This window comes from Cyphellophora europaea (genome assembly GCF_000365145.1).
Source record: "Cyphellophora europaea CBS 101466 unplaced genomic scaffold supercont1.17, whole genome shotgun sequence".
Lineage (NCBI taxonomy): Eukaryota > Fungi > Ascomycota > Eurotiomycetes > Chaetothyriales > Cyphellophoraceae > Cyphellophora > Cyphellophora europaea.
In genome coordinates this window covers 79,380-106,080 of record NW_008481805.1, presented here as the reverse complement: position 1 = coordinate 106,080, position 26,701 = coordinate 79,380, and the positions used below count along the sequence as shown (strand labels likewise).

Sequence of the window (26,701 nt, the reverse complement as noted above, 5' to 3'; positions counted from 1 at the left end):
CCAGCCCAAGGGTGTCGGCCCGGCGTTTGAGCAGCTGCTTTGGCGGGAGCAAGTGATGGTTGATGAGTGGATGGCCTACACGGAAACAACGTCAGAAGGCTGAATTCAAGGTCTGCTAGAAGCGAGCAGCCAAATTCGCCACAAACGTACTCGCTATACGATGCACAACAGACAAAGGGCAACGTAATCAAAGCTGGGGAAGGACTCGGCTTGCGCCGTGCGGCCCGAACACTTCCGTCTGTCTTTGCAAACATCGTTGTGTTTTTCGCGAAGTCGCCGTCACTGGACTGTGGGGAGCGCTGGGTTCTGTCCTGCCAGGCCCGAATGTCCACCGGTGCGTTCAGCCGCATTCGACAGCAACAAGTCCTTCATCGAATATTCACATGCATGGATGCTCCCCGCATATTGCGACAAGCAGAGAACAATGGCCTCGTGTTCAAGCCTCGGCATGGGGTAGAGTCCTGGGCATCGACCAGGGGCCCCCGCCTTGTGATTTGCTCGTCCCTGCGCTAGCGATCTTCAAGAGGTAAATTCCTTGCGGGACGCCTGGCCCATCACGTAGAGAGTTGTCATCAAGGACCCCTGCGGAGGTGAGGCAAACGCACAGGTCCGTCGCTCGTGCAGCTAAACGACCCAAGGTCGTGCAACTTTGGCACGACCATGTTGCACGGCTGACTGACACCTTCAAACAGCTGCAAGGCTTGCACGCCGACTCTGATGCGCGAGCGCGCCCATCTGTCAAAGAAATGGGCTACTGCCTAATTGATTCCGGCGATTTATCGTGAATTTCTGAGATAATTCTAGCTCAGGTCGTGAAGAGCGGGAACAACGGCCGCCGCAACAATCTTCAGCACTTTATTGCGACGATCGCTTCTGAAATGTGCCTAGACGGAGGATGGACTGCGCATGCCTCGAATTTGGGTTTGGTCTAGATTGTATCGAGACTGGAACAATTGCTACTTTGACCGCTAATGCAGGTCGAGGACACTTGGCTTGCGCGGACCATTGGCTTCCGCCCCTCAGTCCATATACGAGCTATCCCAAAGCAACACCTGGTTCCACCCCCAGATTCCTCCTTTCTCGACACGACGCTCAATTGTGCTACCAAACGGCCCGCGGATCCCGAGCGCAATGGATTGCTTTCCCCAAATACGGGTTGCCGGGACCAGAAGCACCAACCCCTGCTCTCAAAGACTCAAAATGCTTTCCCCATCCATGCTCGCTTCGACTTCGAGAGTTTCCACAAGGCCGAGCATGGGGTGAGTGCCACCAAACGAAGATTGCCACATCGAGCCCTTAAAAGTGGTGACTGATCCCATTCACTCCCGGTCTCACGGATTTGTTGCTGCCTCAACGTATCAGTTGCGATGCGCTCGCATCGCACTTTACCTTCTTCTCAACATGGCTGCTAGCATGCCCCCAGATGAGGCCTCTGCCATCGAGACCGCAGAGAGGGTGGCCTCAGTCTTCTCCGTTATAGGAGCTGCCTTTATCATATTTACTTTCCTCTTCGACAGCAGCTTCCGTAAGCCCATCAACCGACTTGTCTTCTACGCGTCATGGGGGAATCTCTTCGCCAATGTCGCAACCCTCATCAGCAGGGAGGGCATCAAACGCGAGATCGACGGACCTCTCTGCCAATTTCAAGCCTTCCTCATACAATGGTAAAGTGGACTTTCTCGACAGCCTCGTCCGCTCGACTAACTTCTGCCAGGTTCATGCCAGCTGACGCCCTCTTCACCTTCGCCATGGCCTGCAATGTCTACCTTGCGTTCTTCAAGCAATACGACTCCTCGTCACTGCGCAAGCTCGAATGGCGCTACCTTGCCCTCTGCTATGGCCTGCCCTTCATTCCCGCCTTTGTGTTCCTCTTCATCGATACCGTTGAGAAAGGCAAGGTCTACGGCTCTGCGAATGTAAGTCTCTTTTTAGTTGCTCCCTGGTCAGTCCATACAAATCTGCATCACTGACTTATTGTTACCAAGCTGTGGTGTTGGATATCCTCTAAATGGAACGCCCTACGCATCGCTTGCTTCTACGGACCGATCTGGATCATAATCATCATCGACATCGTTATCTACATCAAAGTAGGCTTCGTCGTCTTCCGCTGGCGGCGCTCGCTACTGAGCCTCGATCTCAAAGTAGCAGCCCCTACGCAGCCACAACGCGATTCGAAGTCTCGCCCCACCTACGAGGTCAATGTTGTCTCACAAGTACCTCATCACAAGCATGGACGTTCCCTAAGCTCGACACGCCCCCTAAGCTACGCCCGCAGCACCACCTCGCAAGCACCATTGTCACCTACGACGCCACATCCGTCAAACCAGCATTCGCGTTTCACCTCTATTTCCGCCTCAGAGCGCTTCTCCGCCCAGGCAACCCTTCCTGGGACTCCCGTCAATACCACAATTCACCATCGTCGCGCCTCAGGCCCCCAGTCGAGTGGCTCTAAGGCCGTGGACGCCAACCGCGCCACCCTTTCTTACTGCTACACCGCGTGCTTGTTCTTCATTGCGCTCATCGTCACCTGGGTACCTTCGAGCATCAACAGACTATACACACTTGTCAACAACGACGGACAGGTCAGCCCATTCGCACTAGACTTTGCGAGCAGCCTCGTGCTGCCACTGCAAGGATTCTGGAATCTGATTATTTACGTTGTAACAAGCTGGGTGGCGTGTCGTGCGCTATGGAGCAACGTGGTGGGCGCTTGCTGTTGTACGGCTCGGAGACGCAGTAGCCGCGAGGCAGAAGGAGTCAAGATGGAGGCGCTTGGGAGTCAGGATGAGAGGGTGGGGACCGGAGTGGGGAGGGATCCATACCCGCTCAGTCCAACAAGCGTCAGATGGAACAACATCGATGAAGAGCCACAGCAGCATCGCGGCCCCAGCAGGATCAGTGAGGCTGACAGTGAGGTCAATCGTGAGAGAGCTGACATTGTGATGAGTCTCGACGCCAAAGGTCGCATGGTCAAACAGGGGAGGAGTCAATTCGATTGGGGCAACCTGCCTGGGCCTCGGTCTCCCATCAACTCGCTGCCACAGTCGCAGCTCCAGTTGACTCGGAGTTACAGTGGCACGAGAGGCAGCCAGAGGAGTTATGCTAGCCATGCTAGCTTCCAGAGCCAAGCACTGAGCCGTGGGCATAGTCGACAAGGGAGTGCTTATGCTGGTGCGTCGGACCGAGGCTGACATCGCGAGGAGGATGAAGATGCGCGTACAGACCGTCCTCTAAAATGGGGATCTTCAGCTCGGCGTATATCAGCACTTTCAAGCGACCGGACACCCATCAGGCCGCGCCGTCGCCACGCCACGCAACAGCTCCGCCCCCAACGAACGGAATCATTGGCTGGCCTCGTTACTGCAACCGCAGATTCGATCAGCAACAGCTACCAATTCGATCACAGGATACCATACCATATATTCAACGGCACCAGCGCATGATCAACGATACCCTAATCTATCAAAAGTCGCACACGATACGAGGTTTCACTCGAGGCACCCTGTCAGTGAAGAGTCACGCCGCTGCTCACACGCACAAGGACCAGATATGATCCACACAATGACAGGATGTGTACAATTGCTACGACTACGAGTGGTACTACAACCACCGCCACCACTACTACACTTGGCACATAGCACTATTACTCCCTACCTAACGCAAGAATTGCCGTCTTATGTACTATATAGTTAACGCAGCACTCACTCGGGCTGGGTGTCACGCAGGAATGACTAAAAGCGAGACCCAATTACAACCAAAGAAATGCCTTTGCATTTGAAACCATCGCTCCCATCGTTCCAGGGACGATTGGCACTGCATGCTGAACGGCAGCCGAGTCCTGCATTCGTTGTAAACATATTCATAGCTTACGACGCCCAAGCTCAAACAGAGCTCACGCAACTGTCGTGATCGTCGATGGCGAAGGTTTATGGAAACAGCCTGCTCGGTAAGAGGGGCCCGCATCCGCGTCAACACGTCCGCTGATCGAGCGCATTACTCCCTCGCGGATCACATAGCCGCGGTACGCCCAAAGAATAAGGGAATATAAACGCTAGTCATTGTTAGCACGCGCAAGATCGACACGACTTTCGCTTGCCAAACAGGGGGTTAGTGTGGCGGCACCAAAAACAAATGCCGGCATAAAACTCGGGGACTCGTTCGCCAATATAATTGTTAAGCGAGAGCAGTATTCCTCGTTGGGTCATTATGGACGGCGTAGCGCTCTAGCGCTGCAAGGCACCAGGGATGGAGGATGAGCACCTAGCCCCCAGAACTCGGCGTTCTGAAGGGGGTGCACATGGCGTTCTGACGACGCCATGAAAGCAAATATACCGGCCTGCGAGGTTCAATGGCTCTTATATCGTGCTCTGCGCTAGTAGGTCATGTACTTCATACACCAGTGCCAGATCAGGTCGATTTTGTAGATCGTAGAACTCAACGTTAGGATGAGGGTGGAAGTGTTAGGATAACGGCAGGGAGTGAAATCTCGGTTCCTACAGACGCCAAGTAGTAGTGGCGAGGTTGTAGGCGTGTCCGAAAGGACCCAAAGATTAACGAGGGATATCCCAACTTTCGGAGCGGAGGATGAGCTCCGAGGCGTCATTGCATCAGTTATCAGTTGGGATCGGCGCTGGTATCGAGAATTAGACACAGATTGTGAAGAGCAGACATGCATCTTAAAGCCAGTCTCGCATCGTTGAGCCGTCACGGCCTAAAGAAGCTAGCTACAGTATATGCACAACAGAGGAAGCTGATGAAGAGAAGGCAGACAATTTAGGTGAGAAGGGCCGTTGAGTCGGCCTCGGAGTATCTGTACTCCGGAGGTTCAAGGCCAAGAGAACTTCATCATCTTCTGTCCGTCATAGCGTCTCGCACCTGGCAGCAGCGAAACGTCAGAGACTCGGCAATAGGCTCCAACTCCTTGCTGCCCATGCGCTGTGATTAGATGCCTTGTCCACGGGTCACGATAGACCAATATGGCCATTGCGCTCTCGGAGATGCACTCTCATCATGAAATCGTCTCGCTACGCTGTAACTCGCCAGAAGGCGTGCCAACAGTGTATCAGAACCAAAACAAAGTGCGACCGACTGTTTGGGTCGAAGATTTGCAAGAGGTGTTCGCAAAAGGCCATCGAGTGCTCGTACGCCGGATTGCCGCCGTCCGACAGGAGCCACGAAGCTGATCTCACCAATGTATCCTTGGATGCGGTCCACGCTACTTCCAGCGTTGCAGTGCCTGATCTCGAACACGATATTGCAATAGAAACGCTTCCGACTGCCTCACCTGCGGTCGGCTCGGCCAGTACCGCTCTTCTGTGTCCGATAGATGCGGACGGGATCCGCAACCGATGGCTAAACGCATACATCCCCACACCTCAACAGAAACCGAAGAACTACCCGGCGAGCATATCCACTCTGATACATCGTATCCTCAAGGCATACACCGGTATGGCGATCAAAGGCAAAGCATTACCTCCCTTCATTCACTTCTCGCAAGCGCTCGCCACCAACATGCCTTCTCCACTCGCAACCTGCCTAAGTCTGGTTCGAATGTGCGATAACCCTTCAGCTGGAAGTGAAAGCTCGCTGATGGATGTTCTACAGCGGGAAATGGACAAGCTGTATGAATGGAGAGGAACGTGTGATCATGTGTTTCTCCTGGCAGCGTTCCAGGCTTATCTACTCTACTCCATGATTGTATTCTTTCACTTTAGCTCAGGTTCCAGCGCACTTCTACGCCAGGCCATGATAAATATACAGGAACTTGCTTCTGCAACCGCCCGACAGGGTCTGGTATGCCCGGAAGAGCTAGGTCATGCCCGGCCGGTCTGGGAGTCGTGGTGTATCGCCGAAGCCAAGCGTCGAACCCTCTACACAATGTATTTGTTTGACAGCCTACTCTCGTCGCAGGAAGGACTGCCTACATTCATTGGGACGGAGCTGACAGGACTGCCTGCACCATCTGCACGATCATTGTGGTATGCACAGACAAGACAAACTTGGGAGCACGCTTACAACCGTGCCTTGGTAGAATGGCCCGACGTAGGTCTTCGAATCGATGAACTCTGGCCAATACCTCCTGACCTCGATGAAGCCGGTATCAACAACAGGCGAAGCAGGGTTGATCGATGGTTAGAAGATGTTGATGAGTACGGGACGATGATGTACGCGGTCACGAGCTGTACTCATGGCGGTTGAAGACTTACCTAATATTCGGTACCGCGGCTGCGGAGTTCAGAGGCAGGGTCTTCTCAACTCCGGTGAGCCATCCAATCACTCTCCCGTATAGAAAACACTAACCACATTGCGCGCTCGCTTGATGCTCGACTCCGAACCCTACCCTGCATGCAGTGTACTATAGATACTGCTCTTTGCACCTCGCTGTGTCCCAGATATTTATCAAGAAGTGGACATGAACTTCCAATGACGACGGAACGCAACCAGTCTACTCAAATGCGCAGTGCATCTGTGCAATCCTTACCTAAAGCAACATCTCCCAAGCAAACCTCAGAACCATACAGCATCTTCGACAAACGACAAAAGGCTTTGATCATAGCGATTGCTTCTGTCGCTGCAACCTGTGAGCCTTTTCTGAAACCTGATAATGCTTGATGATGCTAATGCTGTAGTCTCCGGCTTCGCTTCAAACATCTACTTTCCCGCCATCCCGAACATAGCGCACGACCTTTCAGTCTCCACCGAGCTCATCAACCTCACAGTAACGTCCTACTTGATATTTCAAGCCTTCGCTCCCAGTCTATGGGGGCCCATCTCTGATGTCAAAGGTCGACGCACCGCCTACCTCGGGACCTTCATTGTCTTCCTCGGCGCCTGCATCGGCCTTGCCCTAACTTCTACATACGCGACGCTCCTCGTGCTGCGATGCCTGCAAAGCACCGGCAGCGCCAGCACCATAGCCATCGGCTCGGGCGTGATCGGGGATGTCACTACTCGCGCCGAGCGTGGCGGCTTCATGGGGTTCTTCCAAGCTGGACTCCTGGTACCGGTTGCCATCGGACCCGTCATTGGCGGCCTGCTTGCCGATTCCTTGGGCTGGAAGTCCGTCTTCTGGTTCCTAGCCATCTATGGCGGATCGTTTGTGCTCTTTCTAATCCTCCTCTTCCCAGAGACTCTACGCTCTGTCGTAGCGAACGGGAGTCGCCTTCCCAGCGGACGTAACAGCTTTCTCCTGGGCTTCCCCCTGGAGTACTACCAGAAAACCACCAAAACGCCTTATAGCTCCGAAACCTCGACTCCGGCAGCTCGGCAACGTATAGACCTGACCACCCCATTCAGGATCCTCGTCGATAAGCGGGCTATGGCGCTATTGTTCTTCCTCGCCATCCACTATGCTGTCTGGCAGATGAGCATCACCGCAATGGCAACCCTGTTCGCGTCCACCTACAGTCTCTCCGAGCGGAAGATCGGGCTGACTTTCCTAGCCAACGGAGCGGGCTGTATAATCGGCACGATTCTGACCGGCAAGATCCTCGACGCCGACTATCGCCGCGCCCAGGGTAAGACACACGCCACCCCTACCAGTGAGCCCCGGTCAATTCAATCTGTGGACCTTGAACAAGAGGCCGCTGCTCGACAGCCGGCAAGCCAACCTGATTCCTGCGCGGTCGACGAGACCAACTCAGTCCACCACGGGCCTCAGAACCCAAGCCACGAGCAATCCCAGTCTCAGCAGCAGCTGAAGCGCGCCCGCCTACGTCTGCTGCCCCTCTTCTCCCTCGCGCAGACAATCTCCATCATCATCTTCGGCTGGACGGTCCACTACGCGGTGCACATTGCCGTGCCTATTGCGGCCACGTTCGTGACGGGCTGGACGGCCATCGCGGCCCAGAGTGCGATCATGGTGTATTTCGTGGATGTGTTTTCGGAGCCGCAGGCTGAACCCAGCGGCGTGGGGAAAGGGAAGCCGAGCGGCAGTGCGGCGGCGAGCGCGAGTTTGAATCTGGCGAGGTGTTTGGTCGCCGCGGGGGGCACGAGCGTTGTGGGGCCGATGATCAAGGGTTTGGGTGTTGGGTGGGCGTTTGTGGTCTGTGGTGGGGCCCAGATGGTGGCGCTGGGAGTGGTTTTGGTGTGGCTTTTGTGGAACGGTCGGGAATGGCGGGCATGGAGGTGGGAGAAGACGAAAGCGGGAGGTGGCATTGTAGATTGATAGAAGAATGGTCGGTGCAAGTGCCAAGATATTTACTGCCTAGGCAACGAGGCAGCCGTTAGTTCTACAAGTGTTAATTTGAACAGACTGCTGGAGTCTAGTCTCATTCTCCTCAGTATGCGCGGACTAGAACTTCGTACCCCGTATTCGCGGTGCATTTTTGTCAAGTACATGTGACGAGGCAGCACTCTACTCCGCTAGCTTTGGCGCACGCTTGCAACCATGGTCGTGTTCCAGGCACAGTCACCATTTTCTGCCACATAACGGGCTGGGCCGATGCACAGGTCCTCGATTAGAGTGTCTCTCACTTCTCTAGCTGCAATGCAATTGCTGTCACGGTGAGTAGCATCGTCACCTAGTGTCAACGGCATGCTCACCGACCTTGACAGGGTGCGATCTTGGCCAGCTTGGGCTTGGAGCTCTGCAGCTGCCAGCGATGGCCAATGTACACTGGCCGAACGAGAAAAAGGGGGACGATGATGTGCCACCAGCTTCTGGGGCATATGGGCTCGGGGGCGATCCCGATGCCATGCATGAGAGCAGGCACGCTGGGTGACCCAACAAATCGCAGGTGCGCGACAGAAGGGCGAATACAGGCGGTAACGCGAATTTGGTCAGCATGGAGAGGGACCTGCAAAGCTGTCTCCTCGTGAATATTCAATCCAGCAGGAAGGTGCAAGCAACACAGGGCAGATACAACCGCAGGCTGGCGGAGCGGACCATTGATCCCGAGGCTTCACGGAGCAGCATCGGCTCTGCACCTTTTAAGGTTATAAGGAGGTGAGACATGAACGTTGTATAAAGAGTCAGGCTAGCTCACTCGTCGCTATTTTGTTGTGGCGTATCTATACAAACAATGGGTTCCAACAAAACATCCTTCGTAACACTCCATACCTCGCGTATATCCGGATATGGTGCTCGTATTGGAGTCGCCTGCATTCCGACACGGATATTGCCTTTGTAAGAATGTCAGCGCCTTGCGGATGTCGTCTTCCATGAGGACCGCATGTCTCGTAGTCGTGCCGGCCTCGACGAAGTCTTGTTACATATCCTGTATGAGGTTCTCACTGCCGGTGCTAATGGACCATGAGCCTGATCAGGAGCCGGCCACGGGTCGCCTTCGGGACTGTCTCAGGATGTCTCTCTGAAGTGATACAGTACTGGTCAAACCTTCTCTTTCAACCAGTCGTGGATTGTACGATCATTTCAGGACGCCCTGCCTCTTCTTCGGACCACTAATCTTCGGGTACAATCTCTGTAGGTGGTAATTGATGTCGTTCTTCTTCGGTTGTTGCCTCTTGTTGAAATCCATGCATTCGCGTAGGGCTTGCTCCAGGGCCATGCACGATAGGGCGCCTTGAGCGGTTTGAGAGGCTGATGATGCCCAACAGGCTAGAAGCATCGTCAGTCAATCTACACGGTGCGGAAATCGCGCCCCGAAGACACGGGCCAGACATACTCAGCATGGCAGACATTGGACCAGTACACTGGCTGGTCTCTTGTACTTGCGGCCGCATGATCTTGAGCTTCTTCACCGACTGAAGCCGGATCGGATTGGCCGCGGTTGATAGACCTTTGGGAGGCATGGCTGCTCGCAACGAGATTGGGATGGGATTGCTAGTAGATTGGCTCCGAGCTGCGGGCCTGGCCCTGAACAAGGACTGCTGAGATGGAAGGACCAGCTGTGGCAAGAAGATCAAAGACGATAGGCGCAAAGACCGAAGGATGCAGGACGTGAAGCCAGGAGCAACAAAATTGCTGGCTGCCGGGACGGCCATACGGAGCTTTGTTTCGCCGTGCCGCGGTAGTTTTCCCTCGCAACGTTGATATCTCGCGCTGCAGTTGCTGACTCCAGATCCAACTTCTTGAAGCGTACACGACACTGTCTGTTATTCTCAACAGCTCAAGTTTTCCATTAGTCGTTATTGTACTGCCATCTCTACGTTTAGCTAGCCTTTGCCAATGTCGAAACCCATCACCCTCCAGATCCGGCCGCGAGGTAAGCTCGCACAACGCACTTGGTCAACCCTACTGACCATTGCCAGGCAAACCAATCAAGTCGCTACCAGAGACCGTTGAACTCCCAGCCGGTGCAAAATGTGCCGACCTGTACGCTGTCTTGGCCAAGCAAAGCAAGTACAGCGTGCACCAACTGCGCGTCACCAAGGGCTCGGATGGGAGTCTGGTCGCAAATGTTAGAGATGGCACAGTTCACAGCACAGGCCTCCGAGACCAAAGCACGGTCTATGTTAAAGATCTGGGACCACAAATCGGCTGGCAAACCGTCTTCGTCATTGAATATATTGGCCCAGTCCTGATCCACCCGCTGATCTATATGCTCGCACCGTACATCTACAAAGGGCCAGCATATGAAGCCTCGCAGATGCAGAAGACGGTGTTGGTAGCGATTCTGGCACACTTTCTCAAGAGAGAGTTCGAAACCCTGTTCGTCCACCGCTTTTCCGCCGCAACCATGCCGGTCCGCAATGTCTTCAAGAACTCTGCGCACTACTGGATCCTCTCAGGAGTCAACATGGCGTATTGGCTGTATGCACCAGCATCATCGGCGGCAGGTCCAACGAACCAGATCCTCCTGGCTACTGGCCTTGCGTTGTACGGACTGGGTGAGATGGGGAATCTGTCGACACATCTAACCCTGCGAGATTTGAGAAGTGCCGGTGGTGGTGAGCGTGGCATTCCGCAAGGCTGGCTCTTCGACCTGGTGACCTGTCCCAACTATCTCACCGAGATCATTTCCTGGATCGGAGTATATCTAATAAGTGGACTCAATTGGTCAGTCCTTTTCTTCACCGTGGCTGCTGGCGGACAAATGGCAGCATGGGCGAGCAAAAAAGAGCGACGCTATCGCAAGGAGTTCGGCGACAAGTACCATAAGAAGCGGTACACGATGCTGCCCGGCATATGGTGAGCATGTATGGGTTTCTTCCCCGAGCCGGTAGGAACACTGCAGCTTAAATCAATAGTCGCACGTGCCGAGCCAACGTACATAGACACGAGAGACAACACAACCAAATGCTCGAGTAAATGAAATGCAGCGCTCCGTTGAGATAAAATCAATTGCGCTTGTGCCTCCATCACATGTCTCGTCGCTTGTGGCGTCGAGGGGATCGACAGGGCGGGCCTAACCGCTTTCAGCCAAACTGTTCTGTTCGTTCGTGACAATTCACTCCGTCAACTGCAGTGCGGTGCCTTTGCCTGGACACGACCACCTGTTCGGACAATCCTGAGGTCCAACCGCCATTTATCTGCGTCCAGAACATGATTTTGCGATAGCGCCGCTCGGACAAGATGCAGTTCGCACTTCCTCCCCGAAAAACCTCCCAACCACCACCGTTCGCTCGAGCCGCAGCCCTGAACAATGCCTCGCACCGGCGGCGGCAGCTTCAACTGCTCGGCTACATTGTCATGGGAATCCTGACGCTGTATCTCATCTGTGGCTGGCTGTTCTCTTCTCCCTATGTCGCCCCAACCGAGATCGAGCCTAATCCATCTGTGCTCCTTGTCACCGTGTTCAACGAAGCCATCATGTCGCAGCCGTTCATGGAGTTGGTCAGAAAAAACCGCGAGGATTATGCCTCTCGTCACGGATACACAAACTTCTTTACAAACGTGTCGACGTATGATGCGCTTGTTTCGCCATCTCCGGCCTCCTGGGCCCTCGTTCCTGCGCTTCGTCAAGCGCTCACTTTACACCCAACCACTACCTACGTGTGGTCGCTTTCAGCCTACAGCCTGATTACGAATCCCTCGCTGTCGCTTTCATCGCATGTCTTCTCTAATCTGACCTCATTGATGCAGAAGGATGTGCCGGTCGTACCACCGGACAGCGTCATCCACACCTTCTCACATCTGAGACCAGCAGACGTACATCTCATTCTTTCGCAAGATATGGACAATCTGGCGCCCACCTCTCTCATTCTCCGCAATAACCCTGCAGACGCACAAACTGGCGAGCCAGACAATTGGGCGTTGTTCTTCTTAGACTCCTGGTTCGACCCTCTCTATCGATCATACGCTTTTCAGAAAGCGGAACAGCATGCCCTCGAGCACATTGTGCAGTGGCATCCGACGATTCTAGCCAAATTGGCCCTGGTCGAACAGAGAGTCTTGAATTCGTACAACTTCGCGTACGGCGAGCGGGAAGGCGTAGACGGTGTCAAAAGGCGACACGATGCCAAGTGGCAGCCTGGGGATTTCGTGGTGAATCTGAAGAATTGCGATTTCTCTGAAAATAGGGACTGTGACAAAGAAATGGCCGACTACTTTGCAAGGTGGCAGAAAGAGGTCAAGAAATTGGATGGTTGAGGGTCATTCGCTCGGGAGTTGACCACAACACTGTATCATGTATTACTATACGAATGAGCGCTTATAGACGCCCTCTAGCGAGACTGCAGAATGCCCCTGCGCGCCGGCAAGTAACTTAAAGGGCAATTATCGAACCACTATCATTTGCTCGTAGCCTCGTGGTAATGCTGGCACAGCAATGCCAAGACGCTTTTCAACATCATCTCATGTCATTCACTGCCTGATCCGTCGTTTTCACACACCCCAGGTCCCTCCTCCCACTCGGAGCATATCAGTCGAACTCTTCCAGCTTTGCCGGCTAGGCGCATTGTCGACACAGCCACCGAAATGTTCATTTGAGCAGTAGCCCGAATTCAAGCTCTCTGCGACATGGACTCGCCCTTGACCCAACAACTGCGGCCAGATTCATTCGAGCCGAAAATCGTGCAACTCTACCTGCATCTGTTCAATGTCCTTCCCAACGACGACAGTATCGAAGATCCAATTCCATTAGAAGGATTCTGGCGAGAATTCTTCCTTCTCAAGCCGGACAAGCAACGGCTGTATGAAATTCTCGAACCATTCACTGCTAGCGAAATCATCCACTGCCATGTCCAGACACAGGCCTTTTTCCAGCGCTCTATATCAGAAGCAGGATCGGGCGTCTCTCCAAGAAACGAAAATGCACTCGATGTAGGTTAAACCGAACACCCCGCCGCACCACCACTCACCAACCGAGAATCTGGCAGGTTTTCTCAGTGCCGTCTTCACCAAGCGATACATGAACCCTAGTACCGACATCATTGAGGTGCTCGGTGGGCTCGGATCCATCGACAAGCTGGTTTCGGATCTGGTCAACAGCCTAGATGCGATCATCAGGCAGTCGCCCAACCTCGATCTCCGTTCCAAAGCCGTGACAGCTGCTACGGTTATGGTGGCCGGAGCATTCCAGACCAGCCTTATCAGCTACTTCATGTACCGAGATCTCTTCCCAGCCTTGATGAAATACGTCCACGATGCTCCCGAATCCGCTTACCAGTCATATATCCTTCTAGGGTGTTTAGCAAACTACAATAAATTCGAGCAGCAAAACCCTTACCAAACGCGCCTGGAAGACTTCGTCGACGAATCCACGATCCGCCTACTTGTTGCGTCCTTTGCCGGCTCGTGCAAGGCCATCCGTGACGAATACACCGCCATTCAAGATGACGCGGCCGCATCGCTTACCATTTCTTCGGCGCTCTCATATGTGGGATTAAGATCGCTCTCTCCAGACGCTCGCAAACCCCCACCCCCGAGCGAAGACGAAGCGAAAGCACTCTTTAATGCACTCCCGTCACCTCTCGCCGCTGCACTCCTCTCCACCTACACCTTTGTACACGCCAACAAAATCTTCGCATCTGCACTAGTGAACGCCCCGAGCCCCAACACCGCAGCCAGCAGCGAAACCCCGCTAGCTGCCTTCCTCAGCACGACCTCCTACGTGACGCACCACGCGCACCGATCACCCCGCACCGCCACCTATGCGACCCTCTCTCTCCTCACCCTCCGCCTCCTCCTCGAGGACCCCTTGACCGCCCGCCCCCTCTGCCACAGCACCTCCCACGCCAGCACGGTGCGCCTGGCCCGCCAGCGCGCCCCCTTCCTCCCACTCGTCACCACGCCGCGCCCTCCGGCCGCCACGCTCCTCGACATCGCCATCGACACACTAAGCCACAACCTGCGCCGCCGCCTCGACATCCCGCTCTACTCGGCGGCGCTATCCCTCATCCTGCGCGTCCTCGGCACCCTCGCCGCCAACGGCACGCGCCTGGCCTACCACTGGGCCTACCTGTGGGGCGCGCTGCTCTCGCTCGTCAAGTTTGCGACGCAGTACGCGGCGGACCTGCTGCCGCTGCGGGGGATGCGCGAGGAGGTGTGCGCGGGCGTCGCGGAGGCGCTGGTCGTGAGTCTGGTGCGCGGCGATGCGTTCCTCAGGGGTGAGGGCGACTATGATGACTTGTTTTATAAGTTGCTCGAGGGCCATGAGCTGTTGCCGAGGTTTCGCGAGGCGTATACGAGGAGTGCTGGGGGTGGGGCGGGGGTGGGGAGAGGGAGAGGAGGACAGGCAGGAGGGGTGGGGACCGAGAGGAGAGATGCCTTTGAGCGTGCGGCGGATGCGCTGGTGAGCGTGAGCGCGCATTTCCACGGCATGGTGGGCGAGAAGGGCCTGGTGAAGGGGAGGCGGCATCAGAGCGCCGGGGAGGTGAAGAGGGTGGTGAAGGAGGGGTACGAGACGCTGGATCTGGCGGGCGTGGCGGACAGCACGGCCGGTGGTGGAGGCGTTAGTGCGGGAGTCCTGGTAGGAGATGGAGGCCTCGGGACGTGGGAGGCGTGGCGTGAAGGGGAGAAGAAAGCAGAGGTCAAGCGCTTGGTGAGGGTTGCGGTGGAGGATGCGCGGGTGGGAGGATTGAGGTCAACGACTCGTGGGCGGAATCCAATGCTTCCGAGTGAGACATAAATTCCGTTGAAAGGATGGGGATAGAGTCTATGTGTCTGCATTACAGGTTCGTCGGCATCTTGAAGGAGCCGCAGCAATCTACATCACTGGAGCGTGCTGTACAACCGCTCGTCTTCATGACAATCGGTTCGGATTCCTCGTATAGCGCACCACGTTTGGATTTTCGCCACTGCCTTTCTGGCCGCCTGCATCCCACCTCTTCTTCGCGCTGCTGTAGCCTTCAGTACCCTTCCAGGCCCCGAGGATCAGGTCCACTGTCTCCTTTACTCCGACGCCGTTCTTCACCACCGCCCTCACGACCGGTCCTCCTTCTCTGATCTTCAACGCCTCCCTCTCCATAAGGTCCACATCCGCGCCCACTGCATTCGACAAGTCACATTTGTTGATCACCAGCAAGTCACTTCCCGTGATTCCCGGCCCGCCCTTCCTCGGCACCTTATCCCCACCAGCCACATCAACGACATAAATGATAAAATCTGCCAGCTCCCTCGAGTAATTCGCCGCAAGGTTATCGCCTCCACTCTCAATAAGCAGCAACTCGGTTTTGAACTTTGCCTGCAGGCCCTCGAGGGCTAGCAGGTTGGCGCTGATATCCTCGCGCACAGCGGCGTGGGGACAGCCACCAGTCTCGATGGCGATGATGCGCTCGGGAGTTAGGGCGCCGTGCTTGGTCAGGAACTCGGCGTCCTCACGCGTGAAGATGTCGTTGGTCACGACTGCGATGTTGTAGGCGTCGCGCAGCGCCAGGCACAGCTCTAGCAGCAGCGCCGTCTTGCCGGAGCCCACGGGGCCGCCGATGCCGATGGTGAAGGCGCGGGTGCTGAAGTCACGGTCGGCGAGAAGGGGTTGCTCGCGGTTCAGGAATGAGCCAGCGTTGGTGTAGTGCTCGTGCGTGTGGCCGTGGTCTGGCACGCCCGCATGGGAATGCGGTGCACCGTTGCTGTGGTCGTGGGTATGAGTCATGGTGAATGTTCAATCTGGAGTACGGAGGTTTGTGTCGGGAGTAAGGTTGTAGGTCTTTTCCAGGCCTCTGGTGGGAGGCGGGACTGCGGTCGACTTGCTTTACGCGTGGGATGACGGCCGTCAAGCTGGTTGGGTTGCGTGGGAAGGGCATGCAGTGGGAACTTTCGTGTGATAGCAGGTCCAGTGGCACGCTCGATACTATGCACTCTGCTTGTATGAAGGTTGTTCCTTACTTGAATAAAGCAGCTGCAGATCGCACGACAGCAACCAAGAGGCACATGCAATCTGCGTGAGGGGCAGCCAGTTCCGGCTCGACCAAGATTGGCAGTGCTGCCGCAACTGCCCCGCCAGCGTTCGGAAGAGGTATCCTAATACCTAAATTGCGCGTGTCATGTCAAGAGTTTCTTATAATGCCCGATCATGTAGTCAATCCGATCTGAATCTTGCAAGTGGTTCAGAAAGAATTCCAGAAATATCAAGAGTGTATCGACATCTGGCCGGCTTGTATTGTGGGATAAGTCGAATAGAGTTGCCACCCTTACCATGACGACCACCGGGGTTATGCACCTAGTACTGTTCAAGCTGAAAGACTCCTTGACTGAGGAGCAGGTGAAAGAGGTATGCGTACGATGAGACGAAGGCTGGTTGCCACTGACAGTAAACTAGTTTTGCGATGACATGCTGGCCCTCAAAAGCCTCTGTGTCCATCATGAGACACGGGAGCCCTATATAATTAACTCCTCTGGAGGCAGGGACAACAGTCCCGAGGGCGCACAGGTAAGCCGTCCCGGACTCGACGTGGTTGAATGCTGACGAGCTTCAGGGAGGCTTCACACATGGCTTCGTGGTCGAATTCAGCAACGAGGAGCAACGAGACTACTATGTTTTCAAGGACCCAGCACATCAGGCATTTGTCAAGAAGAATAGCCCACGATTTGATGATGTGAGGGTTCTGGATTATACCAAGAGTGTATACTAGCTTCTCCTTTACGAGAGCCATGGAGAACGCCGGACTGTACAGTGAAATGCCGCTTGAACGCCCAAGTTCTGTTCTGTTCTTCTCATGAAACGCTGAATGATTCTCCACACCCGCACTGCTCCGTGATATTCGGGTTTCGGAAGACAAACCTCGCACTCAGCTGGTCTTCTTCCCAGTCCATCTCGCTGCCGATGATGCTGAACAGCGCCTTACTGTCTATCAAGACCTTGACGCCATCCTGCTCCACCACTTCATCGAAAGCTGCTGGCTTGTCCACATACTCCAGATGATATGCGAGTCCAGAGCAGCCGCGGTTCTTAACTCCTACTCTGATCATCTGCGGGTTGGGCTGGTCGATGAGTTCGCGTAGGTGCTCGACGGCGGGTGCAGATATCTTCATTGCAGCCTTTCGAGCCTTCAACTTGCTGCGACGCTTCGGTTTTTCGGTTTTCTGTTCTGCGACAGGCTTGGATTGTTGTGCTTCCGTTTCAGTGACTGTCTCGCTCGACGTATGTTTTGAGGGACCGGTTGTTTGTGGACTCGAAGACTCGGATTCGACCTTGGAATCGAGGTTACTCCGCCGTGAGCGTGGGCCGGTCAAAGTAGTTTCGGGAGCATCTATGTTTCGAGGGATCATGGGCAAGTCTGTCGGCATACTGTGCGGCTGGTACGACGGCGCAGTGTACAGTTCGCGCTTCGATGACTGCGACCGACTGCATGATGAAGTGAAGTTTCGCAACGTGTGAGGGCATGATCGCGCGACGGAGGCGATGGCGAGTGCTCGGAAGAAGGTGGCGGATGACGTTGTGCTGGGCACCAGCTTTCGACCGACCATGTTGATGAGTGCGAGCGGTACAGAGCTTCGATGATTGACTGTAGTCCTTGCAAGCTGGCGCGAGAAGAGAGCAAGGAACGGTATAGGGTTGGAAGGAAGGAACTGGTGATATAGCGATTAGAAAGCGTAGGGTTATGACATGGCCGCAGTTCCGAAATGTTGGAGTCGCAAAGAATGGCTCGGCTGTTTGCAGCAGCCAATCAGCGTCAGTCAATTTCAAGCATCCTTGGCACCTCCAACGACTCACAGGCATTCACTCCCTTCGAGTCGCGCTTGACCTCCCTCAGACCTCCTTGTCTGACTCTGCTATCAGCTGACCGACTGTGAAGAAGGCCCGGCACGGGATACAACACGGGACCAACACCGCCTACGAAAGCAAAGCGTGGGTGGATACAAGCAACGGGTATTTCAGCTGCCTGGTACTACTCAAGGCCTTTTACCAACGAACCTGGCCAATGCAGGGCCGAGTTCGACCTGTTCTTCTCGCGTCTTGGCCTTCCCTCTTTCCACCTTCTCCTTCTTCATTTCCTCCATTCTGACTCGTTTCTCGTCAATGATGTTCTTCCCTCCCTTCTTCCGCAGATGTCGCCTCAGCGCACTGTTCTTGCCCCGGCCCCGGTTGCGCTCTTTCAATTTCGCCAGCGGGTCAACCACTGGCGAGTCTAGGTCTTTCTCCCGCATTCTCTGCTCATGAGAGCGGAGGTCCAGCGAACCAATAAAGTTTGGGTCCAAGGCAATCGTCTCTGGCTGAAGCTTGTTGAGCAAAGACTTGACCTCGCCTTCCTGTCGTTGCTTCTTGGTCTCGTACGGATTGGCTTCAAGTGCGTCGTAGTTGGCCTCACCAGCGCCCGGCACAATGATTGACGAGAATCCTCGGGAATGAGAGACGCCAAGTATATCATCAAACGGACAAAATTCGACGCGCGAGATGGGCACACCCTGCTCACCCCAACTCAGGTACGGAGATTGCACTTTCGAAACATCACCGGAGGAGTGGGTGAACAGGTCTTTCCAAATGGTAACCCCGGTTCCAGCACCCACGGCAGCGAGCCCACGATCCGAAATCGATATGCTGCTCGCAGGCTGCCTCGTGCTGTACGAATGCACTTCTTTCAATGCTCGAATGTCCCACAACTTCAAACGCAGGTCCTGGCCTCCGGCGAGCATGTAGTGACCCGATCGATCAATACCAATGGAGCGAACGGGTCCAAAATTGGTCTGCATTTTGACCAGCGGTGTTGTAGAGTTTGGTGACCAGAGTGACACGGTGCCATTCTGGTGTCCGACGTGTATAATTGCGTTCCATGGATTCTGGGCCATGGCGGTGGGTGCACCTTTTCGTGTTGGATGTTCAGCCACGATCTGTCCCGTCGAAGTGTCGGTGTATCGCAAGAACCCGCTGTTCTCGATACCAGCGAGTAGAAAGTGGTAAGGCAGAAACTCGAGATGGCTTGTCTCGACATACTTCTTCAGGCAGTGTATCTCGACTCCTGCGTGGTCGTAAATGTAAGTATACTTTTTCTGGGCCACCGCAAAATATTGGTCGTTGTGCAACCACTTCGCGTCTCTGATGGTTTCGTTGAGGTTCAATTCGCACCCAGGCCGACCGTCTCGCCACTCGCAAGTAGCGACATGACCTTTACGACCGGCGAGGAGCAGGCTGCGTCCGTTCCGAGTGTAGTCCGCTGTGTACGGACCCATGTCCAATTTGAAGTCCACCGATTTCTTCGCCTGCTGTACACCAACTGCACCGACAATGTCGCTCTGCTGAATCTTGTATGTCTTCTCGAGTTCTGACTCCGGCTGCAAGAAACCCTCCTCATTCTCGTACAGAATCTCCGCATCTTTGGCACTGAGCACGGCGTCCTTATACTTGGATTCGATTCTCTTGAGATTTGCTCGCAGCTTTTTGTCTTTCACTTGATTCACACGAACGGGCATACCACGTCCATATTTCTTTCGAGCCTCAGCAACTCGCTTCTGGTTCTCCTTGTCCTCCGCTGACAGGATCGCCGTCGGGCCTCTTTTTTGCGGCCGTTGTAGATTCTTAATGGTGAGCTGACCGTCGCCATTCTCAACAAGTCGCTCCATGCCGGTGCTGTCTGCGCGCTCCAGTACTTCGGCCATCGTTCCGGCGCTCAAAGGCTGGTGTAGGCGTGGTGTGAAGAATGGCGAGGATGGTCTGCGGTGTCCGCGTCTCCAACTCCGCAAAATCCAAAAATTTACTGCCCAAAAAACTTGGCGAGGAACCCCACTACAGACTGCAACATTTCTAAACCACCATCACCAGCACTCGCAACATGTCACTTCCTTTTCGGACTAAGAGCGCTGGAACGGCAGCAATGGGTCCGATCACCGGACAGACGCACCACCACCGGAGCACGACCAAGACCGAGCACAAAGCGTTCAAGTCCAAGTTTGCCTCCAAATCGGCGCTGAAGGACGCCGCCAAAGGTGAGTGGCACAAATATGCGGTTATGTTGCCGCTAACCAGTCGTAGGAAAGGTTGCGAATGCACCCGAAGAGCGAGGCAAACGCAGAACGCCTTACCAGCAGGTTATGTCGAAACTTGCCCGCAAGAACCAGGCGAAGCAGTCCCGGATAAACCATAAAGAGAAACAGGAGGACGAGTCGCGTATTTTTCATGGTATATCAGGTGCACCAAAGCATGTGGCTGTCGTACCTCTGTCACGAGAGGTCAATGTTCAGTCCACTATCGACCAATTGAACCAAGGAGTGGACCTCAATATCAAGCCCTCCGAAGATGGCACGACACGGGCAAAAGTTGAGAGATTCAGACGCAACCTGCTATACCTTCCAGCTAAATTCGACGTATTCAATGCTGCAGATGTTTGCAAGCTGGCCGACTGGGTGCTTTTTGTCATGACGCCTGACCAAACATATGAAGCCGACGTGGATATACTCCTGAAGAGCGTAGAAGGCCAAGGCATCACCAGTTTCGCGGCCGTCGTCCAAGGGTTTGAACAAGCTGTTCCGGCCGCTAAGCGATCACGGCACCTGGTGGAAATGAAGATGGCACTTGGCCATTATCTACCATCACTTGACAAGATTTCCAGTCTGGATAGCAAATCAGATTGCGCAAACCTCGTTCGGACACTCTGCACCGCTTCGACAAAAGGTGTTCGGTGGCGAGACGACAGAAGCTGGATGCTTGTGGAAGATGCAGTATGGACCGAGGCCACTGACGGTGCCGGTTCCAGAACTGCAACCATCTCTGGTATCGTTAGAGGACGGGCATTCAATCCAGATCGACTAGTACATCTTTCGGGCTACGGGGATTATAGAATTAGCACTGTGAGGCAGCTGCCGAGTCAAAGCCACAAGCGGAAAGCAGATGAAATGGCTGTTGAAGAGACACTTGCGGAGTGGGGACCGTCGGCCGATCAGGATAACCTCGACGAGTACGCTCCAGAGTCGGCTGAGATGACAGACATCACCGCACTGAACCATGCCGAGGCTGAAGAGAAGAAGGGTGTACTCCTGGATGATCACCACTACTTTTCCGACGACAATTCACACATGCCAGCTAAGCCCAAGAAGCTGCCCAAGGGTACATCAGACTACCAGTCAGCATGGTTCCTGGAAGATGTGAGCGATTCAGAAGATGGCTGGGAAGAAGACGAGCAGGGCGATATTGAGATGGCTTCCGAGACCGCCACCAACCCGGAAGACGGCTATGTGGCACCGGTCGCTGCGACCGAAGCCGCTCCTACCGAATATCCGGAATCAGAAATGCACGTCGATGCGGATGAGGAGGAAGAAGCTCAGCAGCTCCAAGAGTACCGGTCACGCAGAAAGGAGGCTGAAGAAGACTTGGAGTTTCCGGATGAGATTGAGCTCCACCCTGGCGTCCTCGCACGCGAGCGTTTGGCCAAATATCGAGGATTGAAAAGCTTGAGAACCAGTGAATGGAATACCGCCGAGGATAAGCCTTACCAACCAGCCGAGTACGATCGCTTGCTTCACATCGCAGATTATAAAAGGTCTAACAATACTGCGAAGAAGGAGGCTCTAACTGCTCCGATACCCGCTGGCACTCGTGTGGAAGTTGTGCTTGCCGACGTTCCAGCCTTCCATACTCGCCCATCATCGATGTTTTCCCTGCTACGACATGAGCATAAACGATCAGTGATCAACCTCAGCATGACACTGCGTGCCGAAGCCGAGCTGCCGATCAAATCCAAGGACGATCTTCTGGTGCAAATTGGCCACCGCCGGCTTGTGATCAACCCTACCTTCTCAGCGTCTGGGCAGACGCCCAACGATGTTCATAAGTCGTCGCGCTTTCTCCATCCTGGGACAAGCGCTATCGCCAGCTTCACTGGCCCTGTCACGTGGGGATCTGTGCCTGTACTAGTCTTTCGGCCCAGACCTGGTCCCTCCGACACACCCGGCAGAATCACTGCCGAGACGAAAGCATCCGACCTTGAGCTCGTTGGCTCGGCGACTACCATCGCTCCGTCCACTTCTCGCGTCATTGCCAAACGTATCATTTTGAGCGGTCATCCCTTCAAGATTCATAAGAAACTGGTCACGGTGCGCTACATGTTCTTCAACCGCGAGGACGTCAGGTGGTTTGCTGCGCTGCCCTTGTGGACTAAGCGCGGCAGACAGGGATTCATCAAAGAGCCACTTGGCACACATGGGTACTTCAAGGCGACGTTCGACGGCAAAATCAATCCCTTAGATGCCGTGGCTGTCAGCTTGTACAAGCGAGTTTGGCCGAGAGAGGCGAGGGTCGTGGAGAATTTGTAGTGCTTGCAGAACTTTCCCATTCAGGATCACGAAGACGCATATCAGCGGTAAGACTCACGAATAGACGAAAGCCTTAACATCCAATATTGCTCCTGTGCTTGACATGGATATCTGGTTTTCTTGATTATGTCCCACTTCCAAGCAAGACTGGTTCCAGGCACTGAACATGCGATTGCCTCTTGGGCTTTTGATCGGGGAGACAGGCCGTCGCCAACACATGTCTCCCGCTTGAAGAAGTCGCCTGGCCACGAAGCAACGATTGACAAAGCCCAAATTACGTTGGATGAAGATAAGTGGGTATGGGAGCACCATGGTTGCACCCAGGCAAATGTCGACGCTGCCATACTCCACGGTCCCGAGGGAGTAGAACGATCAGGATCTAGGCCCACCATATGATATATCAACAAACCATATTGGTACGAACCATTGCGGCAGAGGTACTAACTTGCCTGATAGTGTTCCCACCCACGGGAGCTTCCGGTGGCCCATGTCGAAGCCAAAGCCAAAACCTGACCCCGGGCATAGTGTTAGTCGGGATCTCGCAGTTGTGCTTCAGTAACTGCTTGTTTGAGCCATTGGAGTGCTAGTCGTAAGGATAGGCTATTCAGCGCCGACCTCCATTCGATCCCGCGATACTTTGTCACATGCTACCGACCGGTAGAGGGCAGAACAGAGTCGCGTGTCTATTATGTACGCATGTCAAGCGGCCTCAGAAGCCGCGCCAGGAACGAACGGGAGAAACTTTCTGATCAGGGCACGCACCATTCAGGAACGGCAACGGCGAGGAGGGGATCAAGGTTCGCCCAGTCTCGCTCGTACAGTACATGTTGCAAATTGGAGCACTCAATCGTGCTGCATGACCGATGTTCCTGCTGCCCTCCCAAACTCCACCGAGCGCAGCAACGAAGATGGGACTGCCATGGCTGCTCCTGGCAGTACTGCCATCTGTAAAAGCCCAGGTCAACAATGTTGCTGCCGGGATATCTTCCTGCGCTTGTCTTTCTGGCCGATGTTATAGTGAACGTTGACATGGAGTATCAGACTCCTCGAGAGATGTGAAGACTGGAATACGCAGAACGGCAACGAGTGCAATAGCTAGAACAATCGAGCTGTTTCTCGCGAGCAACGGGCCTGCATAGTCATGTCAAGTCCAGTGTTATTTTCGCATGGGGTTGGGATGCCGACACTTAAGATGCCCAGAGAGTGAGGAGACGATGACCTGCATCGACGGTCAAGCGAAATTTCTCAGGGGCAGCCCGTAGCGGGGCAGCCTTGAAAGATGCTTGTTCTTAGCCACTCTCTTACCTTCACACGCCTCCAACCGCACATGCCGTCTATGGCAGTGCAGCTGAGGCAAAGGTACACCTAGCACCACATGACTCCTCACACGTTATTTGAAGCCCAACTCCGGCTTGTCCAGGTTTTGAGCGACGACGTATCCTAACAGCCGATGGGACACGAGCTTTGGCGTCCTCTCACTTGCTAGGAAGCACCATGTCCTCCTCGTCAACTATGCTTGGCGGTCCTTTTGGTATAGACTAGGCCAGAATGGTTTGCATTGCGCGAAAATGAACCTTCAAGGCCGCAGGACCTCGTTGTCTCGTGGCTGCATCTAGCTATGCGCAGCGAATACGATGGTTATATGAATAGATATATATCAAGATGCTGCGCCGGTGGGCAGGCGGAACCTAACGCCAGACATCGTGGACCAACTCGACTTTCCTGAGCATCATGACTGACTTTAGCGCGACTATCACCGCCACCGACGACAGCGCATGGCACGACTACGGCGTCTACCACGCCCCCTCCTCAGCCTCGCGCCTCATAATCTGCGAGTCTGATGCCGCGCACACGCCGCTCTTCTTCGCCAGCCCCGCTCTCTACAAGGGCAAGACGAACAAGCCGGACGTAACGCTACATGTCATCCAACCCACCGGCCTCGACGCTGCCGCCAACGCCGACGGCCGCAGACTCTCCACGGCGGCGGGCAAGCAGGGTCCCATCATCGCCACCGCACACTTCCGCAACACAGGCCGCACTATCGGGCTTGCTTTCGGTGACCCAGCCAGCTCCGAGGGCGTGCACTGGGAGAAGATGAAGCAGGAGAATCTGTCGAAAGGGCGGTACAGCTTCAGTCTACCGCCCGTCGACGCGCTGCACCACCCCAGACACTACGACAGCCCCTTCACCCGTGATCTTCCTTCGAACCACCCGGCTACTACTGATGGACTAAGGAAAAGCGACGGCTGCGGCCAATTCAGCCCCTCCATGACCAACTACAAGGCCCCAATCCCTCCCAGCACGATCTCCGTTTCCCAATCACCACTCTCCGGCCGCCACCTAACCTGGAAGCGCACGCACCACGTCGGCTCGGGCCTGGAGAGTGCCAGCGCCGCCGCCGCCTTCTACCGCCGGCTCAGCATGGCGAACTGGAAGCTCGTGGACGACGCGACGGGCACAATTGTCGCGCTGTTTGAGAGTAACGGGTTGAAGAGCGTGAAGAAGCGGGGGAGGCTGAGGGTTAGGAAGGATTCGGTGCTGGATGAGGCAGGGGCACCGTCGGGGTTGGGAATGAGGGATGAGGGTCGCAGCTGCGGTGAGGTGGATCAGACGTTGTTGCTGGGGGTGGTGCTGAGTTATTGTGTTGTGGAGGAGAGGTTGCGGCGGGATGGTTAGGGAAGGAAAAAGTTAAGGCAGATTGAATTTATCCTGACAAGAGGCAGGATCTTGCAGCGTAGAAAGGAGGAGACGGTGGCGACGGCAGTGATGCTTTTACAACCCGTGTGTGTCATTGATTTACATGTGCGAGCACAAATAGTGTTGCTATATCCTCTCTAGCCCTGATCCAATCCAAACCAGCCTCATGCAACTATTCTATCATACCCATCCGCCTGTCCATCAACGAAAGCATACAAGCGTCATCCTCTAATCGGCACGAACTAGCCATCGAAGGCGACTGCTTAGTTCTTCGCCTTAGTGCCCATGTCCGGACGGTTCTGGAACGGGGTGATCTGTCCCCCAACGGTCATAGCAGGCTGCGCGACGTCTACCTGACGCTTGCTGACGCGAACATCCCGCTTGGCCTTTGTGCCCATGTCAGGGCGGTTCTGGAAGGGAGTGATCTGTCCACCGACGGTCATGGCCGGCTGGGCGACATCGACTTGACGTTTGGCCTTGGTGCCCATATCAGGGCGATTTTGGAATGGGGTAATCTGGCCGCCAACGGTCATGGCCGGCTGCGCAACATCCACCTGACGCTTGCTGATACGGACGTCCCGCTTGGCCTTAGTTCCCATATCCGGGCGGTTTTGGAAGGGAGTGATCTGCCCACCAACAGTCATGGCCGGCTGGGCGACATCGACTTGACGTTTGGCCTTGGTGCCCATATCCGGGCGGTTTTGGAAGGGCGTAATCTGTCCACCAACAGTCATGGCCGGCTGGGCGACATCTACCTGGCGCTTCGCCTTGTTTTTGGTACCCATATCAGGCCGGTTCTGGAATGGGGTGATCTGCCCGCCGACAGTCATGGCGGGTTGAGCCACGTCGACCTGACGCTTGGAGATGCGAACATCACGCTTGGCGCGGGCCTTGGTGCCCATGTCCGGGCGGTTCTCGAATGCAGTGACGGTACCGCCAACAGTCATAGCGGGCTCCGGGAACTCAGTGGCAATGCCATCTATCAAGATTAGCTTTTGTGTCAGGCTGGAGGCGTGACTGGAAGTACCTTGAGGAGTGGGCAGGGCAGACGAAAGGGCCAAGAGGGCAAGAAGGGTAGTTGTGAGGGAAAGCTGCATTATGCTGATTGGGGTGGAAAATGACTAAAGGCTAGTAGCAAGAGGTAATGGGCAAAGGGTATTGCTGCAAATGAATGTAAACGGTCGGCCGGCGACGAATGAACAAAAGACACGAGGAGATGAGAAAGCTCGTGGTGAGAAGATTTCGAGAAGCAGTTCTGGGGGAGGGAAGAGGGAAACGGGAAGCGCGGGACTGGGCATTCATGGTCTCTTGTACGCCCACCAAGACGATGCATGATGAAAGGGTGATCAAGCTTGCGGGCGAAGACGTTGGTGAAGTTCCAAGTGTTCGGGTATATGCCTGGTTGAAGCGGGCTATGTAGCAGAGTGAAAGGCATGAGACCAAAAAGGGAAGAGTGACGCCAGAAAGGGGAGAGGGAGA

At 54.9% G+C, this 26,701-nt stretch overlaps 14 protein-coding genes across 14 annotated transcripts; 9 read left to right on the top strand and 5 right to left on the bottom strand.

Moving 5' to 3' along the window:
* Nucleotides 1–1,401: 1,401 nt before the first annotated feature.
* Nucleotides 1,402–3,191, top strand: HMPREF1541_11129 (uncharacterized protein; the record flags this gene model as incomplete). The annotated part of the gene is made up of 3 exons (XM_008715798.1): nt 1,402–1,664; nt 1,715–1,916; nt 1,986–3,191. The coding sequence occupies 3 exons, from the start codon at nt 1,402–1,404 to the stop codon at nt 3,189–3,191; spliced, it is 1,671 nt and encodes a 556-aa protein (XP_008714020.1).
* A 1,819-nt stretch (nt 3,192–5,010) lies between these two features.
* HMPREF1541_11128 (uncharacterized protein) lies at nt 5,011–6,198 on the top strand (the record flags this gene model as incomplete). Its single annotated transcript, XM_008715797.1, has 1 exon — nt 5,011–6,198. One exon carries the CDS (start codon nt 5,011–5,013, stop codon nt 6,196–6,198), a length of 1,188 nt encoding a protein of 395 aa, XP_008714019.1.
* Nucleotides 6,199–6,423: 225 nt separating this feature from the next.
* HMPREF1541_11127 (uncharacterized protein) lies at nt 6,424–8,167 on the top strand (the record flags this gene model as incomplete). Its single annotated transcript, XM_008715796.1, has 2 exons — nt 6,424–6,580; nt 6,630–8,167. The coding sequence occupies 2 exons, from the start codon at nt 6,424–6,426 to the stop codon at nt 8,165–8,167; spliced, it is 1,695 nt and encodes a 564-aa protein (XP_008714018.1).
* A 1,201-nt stretch (nt 8,168–9,368) lies between these two features.
* HMPREF1541_11126 (uncharacterized protein) lies at nt 9,369–9,753 on the bottom strand (the record flags this gene model as incomplete). Its single annotated transcript, XM_008715795.1, has 2 exons — nt 9,369–9,559; nt 9,627–9,753. The coding sequence occupies 2 exons, from the start codon at nt 9,751–9,753 to the stop codon at nt 9,369–9,371; spliced, it is 318 nt and encodes a 105-aa protein (XP_008714017.1).
* A 376-nt stretch (nt 9,754–10,129) lies between these two features.
* HMPREF1541_11125 (uncharacterized protein) lies at nt 10,130–11,096 on the top strand (the record flags this gene model as incomplete). Its single annotated transcript, XM_008715794.1, has 2 exons — nt 10,130–10,166; nt 10,213–11,096. The coding sequence occupies 2 exons, from the start codon at nt 10,130–10,132 to the stop codon at nt 11,094–11,096; spliced, it is 921 nt and encodes a 306-aa protein (XP_008714016.1).
* A 380-nt stretch (nt 11,097–11,476) lies between these two features.
* HMPREF1541_11124 (uncharacterized protein) lies at nt 11,477–12,493 on the top strand (the record flags this gene model as incomplete). The annotated part of the gene is made up of 1 exon (XM_008715793.1): nt 11,477–12,493. One exon carries the CDS (start codon nt 11,477–11,479, stop codon nt 12,491–12,493), a length of 1,017 nt encoding a protein of 338 aa, XP_008714015.1.
* Nucleotides 12,494–12,862: 369 nt separating this feature from the next.
* On the top strand, nt 12,863–14,972 carry HMPREF1541_11123 (uncharacterized protein; the record flags this gene model as incomplete). The annotated part of the gene is made up of 2 exons (XM_008715792.1): nt 12,863–13,165; nt 13,212–14,972. 2 exons carry the CDS (start codon nt 12,863–12,865, stop codon nt 14,970–14,972), a joined length of 2,064 nt encoding a protein of 687 aa, XP_008714014.1.
* A 114-nt stretch (nt 14,973–15,086) lies between these two features.
* Nucleotides 15,087–15,935, bottom strand: HMPREF1541_11122 (urease accessory protein UreG; the record flags this gene model as incomplete). Its single annotated transcript, XM_008715791.1, has 1 exon — nt 15,087–15,935. One exon carries the CDS (start codon nt 15,933–15,935, stop codon nt 15,087–15,089), a length of 849 nt encoding a protein of 282 aa, XP_008714013.1.
* Nucleotides 15,936–16,478: 543 nt separating this feature from the next.
* HMPREF1541_11121 (uncharacterized protein) lies at nt 16,479–16,914 on the top strand (the record flags this gene model as incomplete). The annotated part of the gene is made up of 3 exons (XM_008715790.1): nt 16,479–16,553; nt 16,602–16,712; nt 16,759–16,914. The coding sequence occupies 3 exons, from the start codon at nt 16,479–16,481 to the stop codon at nt 16,912–16,914; spliced, it is 342 nt and encodes a 113-aa protein (XP_008714012.1).
* An 82-nt stretch (nt 16,915–16,996) lies between these two features.
* HMPREF1541_11120 (uncharacterized protein) lies at nt 16,997–17,749 on the bottom strand (the record flags this gene model as incomplete). Its single annotated transcript, XM_008715789.1, has 1 exon — nt 16,997–17,749. One exon carries the CDS (start codon nt 17,747–17,749, stop codon nt 16,997–16,999), a length of 753 nt encoding a protein of 250 aa, XP_008714011.1.
* Nucleotides 17,750–18,175: 426 nt separating this feature from the next.
* HMPREF1541_11119 (uncharacterized protein) lies at nt 18,176–19,840 on the bottom strand (the record flags this gene model as incomplete). Its single annotated transcript, XM_008715788.1, has 1 exon — nt 18,176–19,840. The coding sequence occupies one exon, from the start codon at nt 19,838–19,840 to the stop codon at nt 18,176–18,178; it is 1,665 nt and encodes a 554-aa protein (XP_008714010.1).
* Nucleotides 19,841–20,091: 251 nt separating this feature from the next.
* On the top strand, nt 20,092–22,525 carry HMPREF1541_11118 (uncharacterized protein; the record flags this gene model as incomplete). The annotated part of the gene is made up of 2 exons (XM_008715787.1): nt 20,092–20,223; nt 20,276–22,525. The coding sequence occupies 2 exons, from the start codon at nt 20,092–20,094 to the stop codon at nt 22,523–22,525; spliced, it is 2,382 nt and encodes a 793-aa protein (XP_008714009.1).
* A 1,731-nt stretch (nt 22,526–24,256) lies between these two features.
* HMPREF1541_11117 (uncharacterized protein) lies at nt 24,257–25,201 on the top strand (the record flags this gene model as incomplete). Its single annotated transcript, XM_008715786.1, has 1 exon — nt 24,257–25,201. One exon carries the CDS (start codon nt 24,257–24,259, stop codon nt 25,199–25,201), a length of 945 nt encoding a protein of 314 aa, XP_008714008.1.
* Nucleotides 25,202–25,485: 284 nt separating this feature from the next.
* On the bottom strand, nt 25,486–26,319 carry HMPREF1541_11116 (uncharacterized protein; the record flags this gene model as incomplete). The annotated part of the gene is made up of 2 exons (XM_008715785.1): nt 25,486–26,201; nt 26,250–26,319. The coding sequence occupies 2 exons, from the start codon at nt 26,317–26,319 to the stop codon at nt 25,486–25,488; spliced, it is 786 nt and encodes a 261-aa protein (XP_008714007.1).
* Between the last annotated feature and the right edge of the window lie 382 nt (nt 26,320–26,701).